Source organism: Piliocolobus tephrosceles, chromosome 10 (assembly GCF_002776525.5).
Source record: "Piliocolobus tephrosceles isolate RC106 chromosome 10, ASM277652v3, whole genome shotgun sequence".
NCBI lineage: Eukaryota > Metazoa > Chordata > Mammalia > Primates > Cercopithecidae > Piliocolobus > Piliocolobus tephrosceles.
Window position 1 is genome coordinate 16309407 of NC_045443.1, and position 13169 is coordinate 16322575.

At 36.7% G+C, this 13169-nt stretch overlaps 1 protein-coding gene across 1 annotated transcript in view; it reads right to left on the bottom strand.

The window, feature by feature from the left end:
* Nucleotides 1–1244: 1244 nt before the first annotated feature.
* SLC15A5 (solute carrier family 15 member 5) overlaps nucleotides 1245–13169 on the bottom strand; it is a 92440-nt gene continuing 80515 nt past the window's right edge. The window contains exons 8-9 of the mRNA XM_023226205.1: nucleotides 7321–7429; nucleotides 1245–2573 (exon numbers count right to left, since the gene is read on the bottom strand). Coding sequence (XP_023081973.1) covers nucleotides 2426–2573; nucleotides 7321–7429 — 257 coding nt within the window. The 3' untranslated portion in view covers nucleotides 1245–2425. The remainder of the gene's footprint in view (nucleotides 2574–7320; nucleotides 7430–13169) is intronic.

The following is a 13169-nucleotide window of genomic DNA, read 5'->3' on the forward strand; positions in this document are numbered from 1 at the left end:
CTCTGCATGTTATTTTGTGCTATTAAAGAAATGATGAAATCACTCTGATGAAAACCATGTTCACTTATAAATTTATGTAATAAGAGTATGATTTTCTTAATTTTGTATACAGGGTCAATGTAGTGACTTTTGGCTACAATGGATTGAAGTGTTATAAGAGAAAAAGGAAGAGAAAAGAGATGTTACTGTCAGTTGTGAACAGAATCAGATGGGGTCAGACCTGTGCTCTGCGGGTCACAGAAAACATTTTCAAATACCTTGCATTTCAGGCCTTGATCATGGACAGAAATAGAGCACAGAAGGTGCTTCTTAGGGAAGTCTTCACTTTTCCAACCTTTTGCCACAAGTGAAAAATGGAGCAAATGAGTGGCTGGGTACAGACCCTTGGCACCAAGTGGCTGGAGTAAATGGAACACTGCAGGGACACAGAACTTCGCCCGCCACTGAGCATATTACTGGAGAAATACAGTACGAAACCCAGCAGGCTTCTGCAAACAACGCATCCCTTTAAGTTAATTGGTGTTATATAGAAGCTGAAATGTTCCGCTTATTTACAAAGCTACAGATTTATGTAAAGCAAAACCAATTACACTTAATGCCTAAACTATTCCAGGTGCTCAATGATAATGTTGCTAGGCAGTAGAGAAGAAACTGCTGTGTGAATGCATCCTGTTCCGAATGGAAGCCTGTGTAGTTACTGCAATTTAGCTAATCACGAGTGTCAACGCCAACGTGAGGATTCTAAGCTCTTCTGGTGTTTGCTTTGGGTCAGCTTTATAATTCTGTAGATCTTTCAGCTCTGAGGACAAGTGAAAGCATAATGAGCACCTTTTTCTATTATGATGTAGAAATTAAGGAGATGAAGGCAAATTTGTGGGGAGGGAGAGAACAAAATAAAGCAGGCCCCTTTTCTAACAGTAAGAGAGTCTAGAGCTTCCCATTTGTACTGAGGTGAAGTGTTTAAAGATTTCTGGCTCTTTTGGGTGTTCATTAAACCCAAATTGCAAACTTGGCATTTAACCTTTTGCGGCAAGGAAAGCTTCTAAGGAATATCAGGGGTCTGCCTCACTGTTTTGCTAGGAAACAATTGCTAAACAGAAAGGATTTGAAAAAGTTGCAGGGAAAGAATTTATGCCTGTACCAGCAAGTCTTTTCACTTGTCCTCAAACAAAAAATAGTTTGAGTAACAGAAACACCTGGTGCTTTACAGCTCTTTTGCAATTAAAAATGCATAGTGTACCTAATCAAGTTGAATAAGTCTTTTATTCTACAGACCTAAAATATTTTATGTATACACAGGCGAGGTGCATAATTGCAGAATAATTTGCAGTTGGCTGATACGCTCACCTGTCCTATCCAGCACGAATTGTCCTGGAAAGCAATGGCTTTTAAACTTTAGGGAACATGAGAATGATTTGGGTGTGCTTATTAAAACCACCAATTCCTGGACCCCAATCTGAAAAAAGATTTGGGTTAAGGCAGTCTGTGTAGGGGCCAGAAAGATTCACCTGTAGCAAATTGTCCTCAACCAAATTTTGACAAATACTGCTACTAAGTAACAGACATTAATTTTACTTGATTTCTTAAAAGATGAGTTTCCACATATTTTTGCTTATAAAAGAAGAAACCCTTAGAATATAATTTTCTGAGTGCATCTGAATTGACAGTGGAGACCGAAAGATGTTATTCGTATAATTCCTTTAAGCATCTCTATTTATTTGGTTTGATCACTTACCCTCCTCTCAGCCCTCATTTTATCTTCCTGAGTTTCCTTCTTTCCTTTAATTCCAACTGTTCCATAACGTACATTTATTTTTCAGCTTTTTTAGTATGTGGACATTCTCTTTGTTAAGGACGTCTATTTTAGTAATACTGCTTTTAAATTCAGAGAAAATTTCCTTAATGAAGTCATATCTTGATAGCATAATATTAAGAGCAAATATAGAAAATCATGTATATGTTTATTATTTACTCAGCTATATACAGTATATGGTCACAATGCTTGGCATGTAATAAGGGCTCAATAAGTATATTGAAAGAGAGTATATTAAAATACTGTCATTTTGCTTCTAATGACTCATTAAAACTCCAAAAAAAGGTCATATGCTTTCAATGGCTGAACCATTGTAGAAAGCGGTAAGGTATTATTGGTGTATAGAAAACTGTCATTTTTTTTTTTTTATCATAGAGTAATCACCTAGGCTTTGAAATTATTTTATTAATTTTAATGCTATAGCATGTTAATGCAAAAGCATGACAGTTTACTAGAAAGGTCATAATTAGTTTTTGTAAATAAAGTATACGGATGATATTTATAAAATCACCTCCATATATATGGCTCTTACACTAAAACACATAAAATGCTCAACTGAAGAAGAAAACAATGAATACTGTTCTCATAAGACAGGTAGACTCAAATACAGTTTCATAGAGCTGTCTCCCAAAGATCAATACTTGAAGAAAATTCCTGTATACTGCCATAAAATTTCAGAGACTTCTCGTGGAGGAGAAGTGTTTCTTCAAGATTACTTCCACGGATGTTCTGGGCATTAAAATGATTTAGATTACAATATCTAAAAAAGAAAGAAAGAAAGCTTTTCTTAGGACCAGATGTAGATGAACTGATAAATCACTTGCTTCCCTCCTGTGCTTGTCTACCTTTTATGATGGGCTCATAGATACTGGCACAACAGTGACGATTATTTAAGAGCTCTGCTCACCAAAATAGTCTTTTTAAAAGTACAAAAGGAGTTTTGTGACTTAATAAAGTGTCTCATAAGGACCTTTAGGTGGCGCTTTTTTACAACTTGCTGTGCTGTCTTCAGTGCTGACAGAGAGATGGTGAGAAGGCTGAAAGCCTATTGACTTGACAGATTTCATAGCGGTCAGGCTGCGTAAGAGGTTTACTGGCGGTTTGTAAATTCAGTGCTGAGATTATGAGTAAAGCACCATTGTCAAAGAAGAATCCATGAATGTATTTCTAGAATGTGCACTCTCCATCCCCGACCTCCAGAAAAACCGGCCTTTCCAGTGTCTTCTAAGTACCAGCCCCATGCAAGGGTGGGATAGAATCATCCCATTTCGCAGATTGAGAAATTGAAGTTTCCAAGAGGTTAAATAACTTACTTGAGGTTCATAGCAGTAGTAGTTGGCAGAGTTTGGATTTGGAACCAGAATGTGATTATTCTGAATCCTGGTCCTCTATGGCATACTGCCTCTAAAGACAAATTACTTTCTTAAACACTGTTGGGTGAGTTCCAGGAAAGTAGGAACTTCAAATTGCTTTATTCACTGCTTTATTCCCAGTGATTGGTACACAGTAGATGTTCAATAAATATTTGTCAAATGAACAAATGAATATCAGCTGTAAGTTTAATTTTATCACATACACATAAGTTTCAAATATAGATGGAGTCAGTCATCTATTTTTGATTTGTGAAGGTGTCAAAAGTTAATTTTACCTTCTTTTCCTTTTCAGTACATTACTAAAAATAACTGTAGCTGTAAGAGAATGAATACTGCCTGAACAACTCTGGTCATTTGTCTCTGATTTATGCCACTTTCAATAATGCCTACAGCATAGACACAAAAGATTACTGGAATATTTCACAAAACAAGTGCAATATCAACTTATATGTTTCACAACACTGGAAGGACAGTGGTGTTAGTTATAAAAACAAACACTGTCTGCCCCCTCCCTCTCAAAACACCTGAAATTTCTTTTTATTTTAGCACCCAATGTGGGATAGGATATATATGTATATAAAGCACTGTAGACATATTTACTTTCATCTACCTACTTCCTTCACCCCTAAACTGGAAAGCCTCAAGTATGACATGTCATCAGTGCAGTATTTCAAATTTGATTGTGGAGGGATTGTCTTCAGTTTCTTTGATTTGGTACATGTGACAGGTAAGTCTGGCCTTATATTTATGGATAATTGCTAGCTTTATGCAGCTGGGGATTTGAGATAATGTCCCAGTAACCCTCACAAGATTGGTTTGGCTCTAGGACTTAACAATAAGATCGTATCAGACTAATATGAACTTGGCTGTGGAGGTGTCTAGGGTGCTAACACAGACCTCATCCTACCTGTATTTTGGTGAGGAGGTTGTTTCATAATTAATCCACTGTCCTCAAGATCTTGAGGACAAGAATAAGTTGAGACTGCCTTGTTCTTGATAGATTTCCACTATTACCTGGCTCTGAACAGATACACCTTTGGGTTTGATAAAAAATGGGATTGTGATTACATATGTGCTGAGATTAGATATGATTTGACTTATTTGTAATATGTTTCAATAATGCTGTCCCTGGGACATTGGTACTTTCCCCCATTTATTTGCATGCTTATTGTTCAGTAGTGTTTGACAAACACAATCAGTATAGAAAAAATCGGAATCATGCACTCCTCACTGCAGGCACTAGTCTTTCTCTCTCAGGTTTCATACTGTGTCTTGCTTAACTCTTCTGACTTGGACTGTCCGATCTCAATGGCCAACAGGTCCCCAAGGGAACATGTGCCTTGGCGTTGATGTCATTGGTTCTAGCTGCTTAATCTCTGGAGGCAAATTTTCCAGACTCTCCTTACTTCTGACATGTGACATTCATTCTTTTCCTGTGGAGTGCTGGTCAACAGGTGGTAGTGGGTAGAGTTACTTTAACTGAAGGAAATAGTTTTCTCCCAAACCAAGTTAGGCATTGTCAGAGAGCGAGAAGACAGCTCTTCTGTGGCACTTGGAGGCAGCATAGTATAGGAGTATAGAAGCATGGGCTTCAGAGACAAATTTGGGGTTGAATCCTAGTTGTGTGAACTTGGTCAATTTATTTAACTAGCTTTGCACTTTAGTTTTTTTATTTATAATGTAGAATGATAAGATCTATATCCCAAGAAGGTGGTGGGGAGTAAGGGCAGTTGTTTGTGTGTGTATAGCATACCACCCAACACACACAGGCTGCTCAACACATAGAAAATTAATTTCCTTCTTGCTTTGTTTCTTCCTCTCACTCTATCTTTATTCCCTCCCCAAAAAAGTATGCAGAAGAAGAGAAAGTAGATAGGAGATGGAGAAGGTTTGGTAAGAATCAATTTATCTCTGAATGAACTTTACATTTTTACTTAGTCCCTTCTCATCTTTGGTTCCTCCAATCTCTGGTGTGTTGTATGTTTTTATTCTTACCTCCTCCTCTGCACTCCACACCACTATTTCTCGCTTCTTTACAGGAACTCGCTAGTTCCGCAATCAGAGAGAAAGAATCACACTTGAATATTTTAATTTGGGCCCTAGATGTTAGCTCCATGTAGACTATGAGTTTGCCTGTTCAACTCTATTTCTCTATTGCCTGGAACAATGCTTAGCATGTTGGTTGGGTGGATATATTAATGAGTCAATCCCTGGGCTAATGGATTCATTTTCCTTACTTCCTTCCATCCATTTATCTCTTTAGTCATTTGGTCATATATTATCTCATCCATTGTCACTTCACCCTTGCCTAGGTCATTATTTTATTAACCTAACAAATCTCTTTTTAAATATCAGTCATGTGATACGTGGTGTCATCAACTAGAAAGATACAAAGTCAGTAAGTCAATAAAGGTTTATTTTCACCAATGTTCTGCTCTCATCGGGCTTATGGTCCAGTATAAGTCCAGTGCTGGGTCCAGTGCTAGTTCTATCTGAACTCTATCCATGACTGCGGTCATCTTGGCCACACCTCAACGTAAGACTAGGAGAAGCATAAAAAGGAGGAAGAAGACAGCATATGACTAGGTATGAGACCATTCTAATTATAATTGCTAACACTTTGGAGCATTTACTCATCCTCACAAAAGCCTTATGACACAGTTACTCTTTTTATCATTTCCGTTTTTCAAATGAAGTGACTGAGGTTTAGCAAAGTTAAACAGTTTGCTGAAGTTTGTATAGCATATAAATTGTGAAACTGGACTCAACTGAGGTGACTAAATTACTTCATGAAAGACAAAGATCAAACCTTACTATAGGATATAAAGTAAAAATTGAGAGACGGTGCAGGTTTTTGAGAATTGCTGGGTGGGCACCACTTATGTGTCTGGAGGCAGTGGATGGAGGGGAAAGAGGCCATGCCTCCAGCTTCCATTTCCATTGTGAAATCTGTGTTGCTACAATGCTGAGAACATTCCTGTTGGACCTTTCTGCAAAGCTTTCGGGTTCTCTAATTTGATTTTCAATCTAAGAATGAGATCAGCATTCAGGAAAAGTATACACTGTGAAGGATCAGTTTGATAATTTATACACTTTGGAGTGTAAGAAATATAAAAATTCAGGGAACCATTAAGGCTTTTAATTTTGTCATTAATTCTGCCTTGCATGAGGTTTGATTCTTTCTTATACTGGACCATAAGCCCGATGAGAGCAGAACATTGGTGAAAATAAACCTTTATTGACTTACTGACTTTGTATCTTTCTAGTTGATGACACCACGTATCACATGACTGATATTTAAAAAGAGATTTGTTAGGTTAATAAAATAATGACCTAGGCAAGGGTGAAGTGACAATGGATGAGATAATATATGACCAAATGACTAAAGAGATAAATGGATGGAAGGAAGTAAGGAAAATGAAAATCTGTTTAGTTTCTGCTTCGTGACAGACATTGTGATTAGCCCTTTATCAATATTTGTCCCCCTAAAACCCACAAGAGGTTTTTTATTTTACAGGTGTAAAAACAGAGGCCCAGAGAGGTTAGAGAGTTTTCTCAAAAGTACACAGTTGTCCAAGAATATGTCAAGGGGAGAGAGAGAGAGAGAGAGAAAGAGAGAGAGAGGCTGGCAATGAATGGTTGGATGGATGGTAGATGGTACATATTAATCCACTCTCAGGTGGTCTCAGGCAACAAGCTAAGGGATTTTGTACAGTTTTTTTTATTGGCCTTGAAATGGTCACTGCTGATTTAAAGGCCTGAATAGGATCCAAATCTCAAGCATCATTAGATTTCTAGCTATTTGTTTAATGATATTTGCTTTTAATGGTAATGATGCACTCGTTCTTATTATCAATATGCGTATTTCTAATTCTAAAGTGATGCTACATAGTGGAGAGAAAAATCTTGTGTTGGAACATACTTTAGAATTTGTAAAGCACTGTTTTATTATGAGGATCGATGGAAAAAGTGAAGTCTAAATTGAAATTTCTTGCTCTGAATAATCTGTTGAATTTCTCTAATATGCTAATTTGTCCGGTCATGGTGTACAGAATTCATGCTGGCTCAGTGATGGTTCCCAGACCAATATTTCATGGACTCAGAAATTTTTCATCTTACCACACACTTACTTACCTTTGTGAAACACTCCAGAATCCCAGGACGTTCAACAATGTTAATGATGCCAGGAAGAAGAAGAAGCTTTCTAAATTGCCTTTGTTTAATGTGTTTGGAAACCAATTGCCTGTTTGGAACAAATGTAATTGTTATTCAACTGCAGAGTTGTAAGTTTCTGTGAATATTTTATCATTCCACAATTCATAGAGCTTTATTCGCTTCAGTAATATCCACAAAGCAAAAACGTTCATATGAAACTTGTCAAAATTTATTTAATTCTGTAATTAATAGTAAAATAAGCAAAGCACCCCAAATATTTTGAAGGTCACAAAACACTCTTAATTTGCATCACACAATATATGTGTCAGAAGAACTGGTTCATAAAGGTAATCCTGACTATTCCATTAACTTGCAGGAGCCATGTGTGTATCTTATTTCTCCTTATATTTCTAGTATTTAGAACAGTGCCTGGCATGTAGGGATTATTTGGCAAATATATAGTGAGTGAATGAAAACTACTTTTTCTATGACCAGATAGTCTGTTTCATTTGCTAATTGTAAGGATAGTGAGATAATGTATGTAGGTGATAGATGTTAAATTATTTTCACAACTTTGATAAATCCAGGGCTACTTTATGATAATATCACAGACCTTATTGGTCAAATTACTTGCAATCTCTGGTTAACATGGAGATTTTCTTTTCACCTAATAAGTAAATTCTTCAATTTAATACCACCAAATAAAGGATCTCTACTTCATTATGATGTCATACTGGGTATATATGAAACTATTCAAGATTCAAGGTAATTACTTTAATTTGCTTCTAAGTTTTGACTTTTGCTTTGGATCTGTGCTATAACTCTGTCTCTCTATCTCTGTCTCTGTCTCTGTCTGTGCCTCTGTCTCTGTCTCTATCCACACACATACTTTTTATTTCTTCAGTAAATTTTGGGGTATTGTTTAATGTATAAAATAAAATGCATTATATTATACATATTATATATGTGATCCTTATTTTTAGGTAATACATTAAAAACAGCAAGGAGATCTGTTATTACCAAATGTATTTACATAGCATTACAGAATGCTTCAAAGGGAAAAATCTAACTTAACTGAGAGAATGTAACTGTCTCTCTGAATGAGTTGAATTGTTTTAATGTTATGCATTATGAGAACAGGAAATGATCATCTTTGAACACACAAATGCCAAGGTTTCATCATTTTCTTGCATTTTTATAGGAACAACTCCTACAGCGGGAGGTGAAGAGGGTGTGGGACCAGAACAATCAGTCTCTGACCCAGGAGGACTGGGCTTCAGTACCATCTTTGGCACACGGGTTGCAGGATTGCTTCCTGCAGTAGAAAGTGGTTCTTGGCCTCTCCCTTGACAATGCATACTTTTAAATGGGATTTAACTTAAATATTCTGATCACAGTCAGCAAGTGCATAAGTATGACCATTGTGATTAATTGTGCCACTTCGCACTTAAAGCTGTTTGTCTTCTGTCTTTTACCTACTCAGTGACTATTACTATGGATCAACAATGAAAATTAGCTGTGTCTGTTATATTCTGGGACCTATATTTGAAAGCTAGCCTAAATAAATTATAGGACGAATAAATAAAATGGTGAAGTGCAACTCACAAAATAGGTATTATTTTGTCAAAAGAACTGGGTTGTAAAGGTAATCCTGATCATGCTATTAATTTGCAGGAGCTGTGTGTGTCTTATTTATCCTTATATTTTTAGTATTTAGATCAGTGCCTGACAAATGGGGATTATTTGGCAAAATAATAGCAAAATAGGTATTATGATAGGTATAAATAAGCATTACCATACCTATTTCATAAGTTTCACTTTACCATTTCATTTGGGTTCTATTATAATGAAAAGTTATGATTTTATTGCTACAGTGACATGATGCCTTTATCTGGTGTTTAGATGAGTAAACGAAGTTCGCTAAATGTTTCTCTATAAGTCTGCCTATTAGATATTGTGTAGCCTTTTTGATGTGTATACGTGTGCTTTTGTATGTGTGCATGTGTGTGTGTGCCCGTGTGTGGGTGCACATAGGAACTAAACATTTGATTGTACTTGAATGGGGAGAGTTGAGGTGGAGGTCAAGATAAGGTGTGATAACATCCTACGTATTTTCAGGAAGAACTAAACCATCGTTCTAAGCCTATTCAAACAGTGCTGTTTTTTCCCCTCTTGAATTAATGTCCCAATAGTATTTCCGACCTTTTCATTTTACATCAGCACTTTGCATGTCATGTGATTATACCTTTTTATCACTGTGTTTCTCTGGCTAGTGTAAGAGGAGTTTGCACAGAGTATGTGAAGCCTCAGAATTAACATGACATTAATTCTTCTTGGAGCATGAATTCTGGTCCATAATAAGTAATTGAAAAGACTATCTTTATATTATAAGAGAGTCAGATGAGGAAGAAGAATATAAATTTTCTAAGATCTTTAAAGGTAAAACATAATATTTTAAAGAAATTGTGTCATTATGGCAAATGCCAGCCTTTGGGGAGATACCACTAGATCCCCCTGGGCACACCAGAGCATTCTCGTCACTGGGGAAGCTGTGGAAAACAGAAATGAGAAGTACTGTGACGTGGTGTTTGGGAGTTTGGGGTGAAAGGAGAGAAAGACATTTGTACTAGAAAAGTTAGAGAAAGATAGTATAAATCTGTGGATATGGACAAAACATTTTGTAAGTGGGATTATCTTAAAAAAAAAAAAAAAAAGAAAAAGAAAAGAAAACCCCAAACCAAAGATTCCCATATCACGTATTTGAACTTTCTAGAATGCTCCTGTATTCATTCTTAAATATCATTTTTAGCACGTGGCTTTCTAACGCTCATCTTCATTCTAGTCCCATATTCTTGCCATATTTAGATATGATTTAACATTCTCTGTGTAGCTAATTTACATGGTAAAGAGAAGCATCGCCTGAATTGATAGCATGGGACAAACACTTGTATCAAGTCAGACAGAAAGATTCTTCAGGATACCTAAAATTTGCTTTATTTATATGGAGATTATCTGTGTATGTGAAGAGACAGAACTGGGTATAAAAATACATAGAAAGATCATGGGCTTTGGAGTCAGGTAGACTTTTAAAGTTACATCTTGCCTTAACAGTGTAGTCGTTGGGCAAATAACTGGACCACTTAAGCCTCAGTTTCTCTTCTATGAAATGATGATAACAGAATCTCCCTTACTGAGTTGTAATGAGAAGTTAAAGAGATAATGGTTGTCAAGGGCCGGACACAGAGGAGGCACTCGACAAACCTCAGATTATCACCTCCTCCTGCCCCCTTTCCCGGTAGCTCACACACCGTCACGTAGCCTGAGCTTCATCTTGGTCTGTCTTCTGTCAGATATTTCGTCATGTTCTGTGTGCCTTTTTTTTTTTTTTTTTTTTTTATCATTATCCCAGGACTGGTTGTAAAATGTTCCATTTAACATTGTCAGTTGACTCAGCTCTTAGGTACTATAACTTTATTTTAGTAGCTTATAAACTTTTATTGTCATAATTCACATTTGTGCCATTTTTCATCTGACATTTCCAGTAGCTGATTGAAATCAGGAGCATCCTTGCAAAGGAGACATAGTGAAGACTTGAGGTCTAGAATGAGACTAACTAAACTTCTTCAGATCACAGGATAGCTGAACAGGAGCATGAGAAACCGTGTGCCACATAGAGTCTGATGAGTCATTCATTCACTGCCATTCGTAATGCCCACAGTGCACCCTAGCTGTTACTTTCATAATATAACCAGCTAGTTAGTAATAGTGTTCAACTGCTGAAGTAGTAAAGGACTCAAAATATTTAGCATTGTTCAGAATTTCCCCAAATATCTCTTGCTTAGCTAGATGTATTTGTTCATTTGAAAGTCATTTTTTAGAATTTTTTTGTGTACCAGGAAATGTGCATTCCATGTTGCTTAAGAAAAGGGATTCATAAATTAGTAGGGTAATTATTCTGGAGCATTAGGCCTTGTAGACAATAAGTAAAATGTTTATATTTATCTGAAATTATCACAGTCATTTTAGAGACAAAGGATTGTAGAATCATCTAGACTCATTCTTTATTTTATATATTAAGGAGTAAAGGAACAGAGAGGTCAAGTGAAACATCACTCAGCAGAACCCTCATCTTCCTGCTGTTATATCAAATGTACGGCTGTAGTGCACCTGTTGGTGTTTAATGCAACTACCACTTTTATGCCTTTCTTTAACATCTTCTCAACAGTTTTAAAATGTCTGGATTTCAGTCTTTGAAATCACTTACCCCAAATTCTTTCTAAAATACCTAATGACAACATTTCTACTCCGGTCTTGAGACTGGCATTCAACCTACTGTGAGATTCTTAGAGCAATTTACACTAAATTTAAAGCTTTTGAAACTGGATTGAAAAACATATATGGTGATGCACACATGCTATAACACTATAAACTACACAAATTTGCTAATATGAAAGAGAAATACAGTTTATTTCTCTTCTCCTTAATGCCCTACATTGTAAGGCTCAAAATTTCATTTGCTGCCTTGATGCCTTTGAGCCTCACAGGCCCCAAAGATCTAACCATATGTTTCCCTGTTTTCATTAGATAGGCTCCTCACCCAGCTGGAAGAGCTCCCCACCTGGCTAGTTCCCCTATTAGTTAGACCAGCTGCACTCCACCCAGCTCTCAGCCTAAGAGGTTTCACTTCCCTGCTAGCTCTCAACATTTTTGAAACCAAGCAATCACATCCAGCCTACAGAAACCAGCCTGTCACCACAACCCTTTGTTATTACAAAGCCTGCTCCCCACAGACCTGCTTGTTCACTGTATGCCTGAGTGCAACCCCAGGTGACCCTACACATATCCGGGTATTTTCCTTTCCCAGACTGTGAGTGTATGTGACTAATAAACTACTGTCAGTCTCATGTGTAGACTCTGTCTCAAAAAAAAAAAAGGATGCATGTTTTCCATAATCTCATACTATTTAGAGTAAGAGGCACCCCTAGGTCACCAATGTGGTGAATAGGAGATGATCAGAACATGCCCTCACCACAGAAATCAATGTCAGTTCTAGAGAAAATAGTAATAGCTTTTGCTTTAATGCATAATTACTGTTTATTTTTCTTTTGGAAGGAGGAGAAAAGAGAAAGGAACCCTCCCATTCATCCTTCCGTACCACTACTCAGAACCAAGTACCTCTGCTTCTAAACTACATCAGGGAGTGCAACTCCCACAGAATCACAGGACAAGAAGTAAAGGAAACAGATATTTAAGGTAAAATATATCTAAATTACCTTGATTTGACTGTATCAATTTATCAAATGATCACATGTATCCTGAAAACAAGTAAGCCTAATATGTATCAATAAAAAAGTTTAAAAAATAATAAATAAAAGAAGTAATGGGAACAAGACGCAGTCAGGTTGCACTGCATCCAAGAAGTATTGGCCTGACCCAAAATAAAACATTATAGGTGAGTATGAGTTCTGGGGAGTGCCAGATAGCCATGTATGCGTGACACTGCAGTCTGTAATCACTCCAGCTAGTCAGAGTGTTAGAAAACCTAAAAATGGTGTAAAGTTCTCACTGTAGCCTAGCAGTCTTGGGTTTAGTGGGGCACTTTTAAATGCAGACTTTAGCAAAAACATTCACATATACTCTGAGTTAGTAAACACTACCTCTCAGCAAATCTCTTCTTTTGAGGATGAGTAAACATAAAAAGGGCCAATATGGGTAAGGAAAAGTGACTACTATCCATATTTGTTGCTTACAGGAAACACCCTGAACACAGAATGACAAAGCTAATAATAATAATAATAATAATAATAATAATAATAATAATAATAATA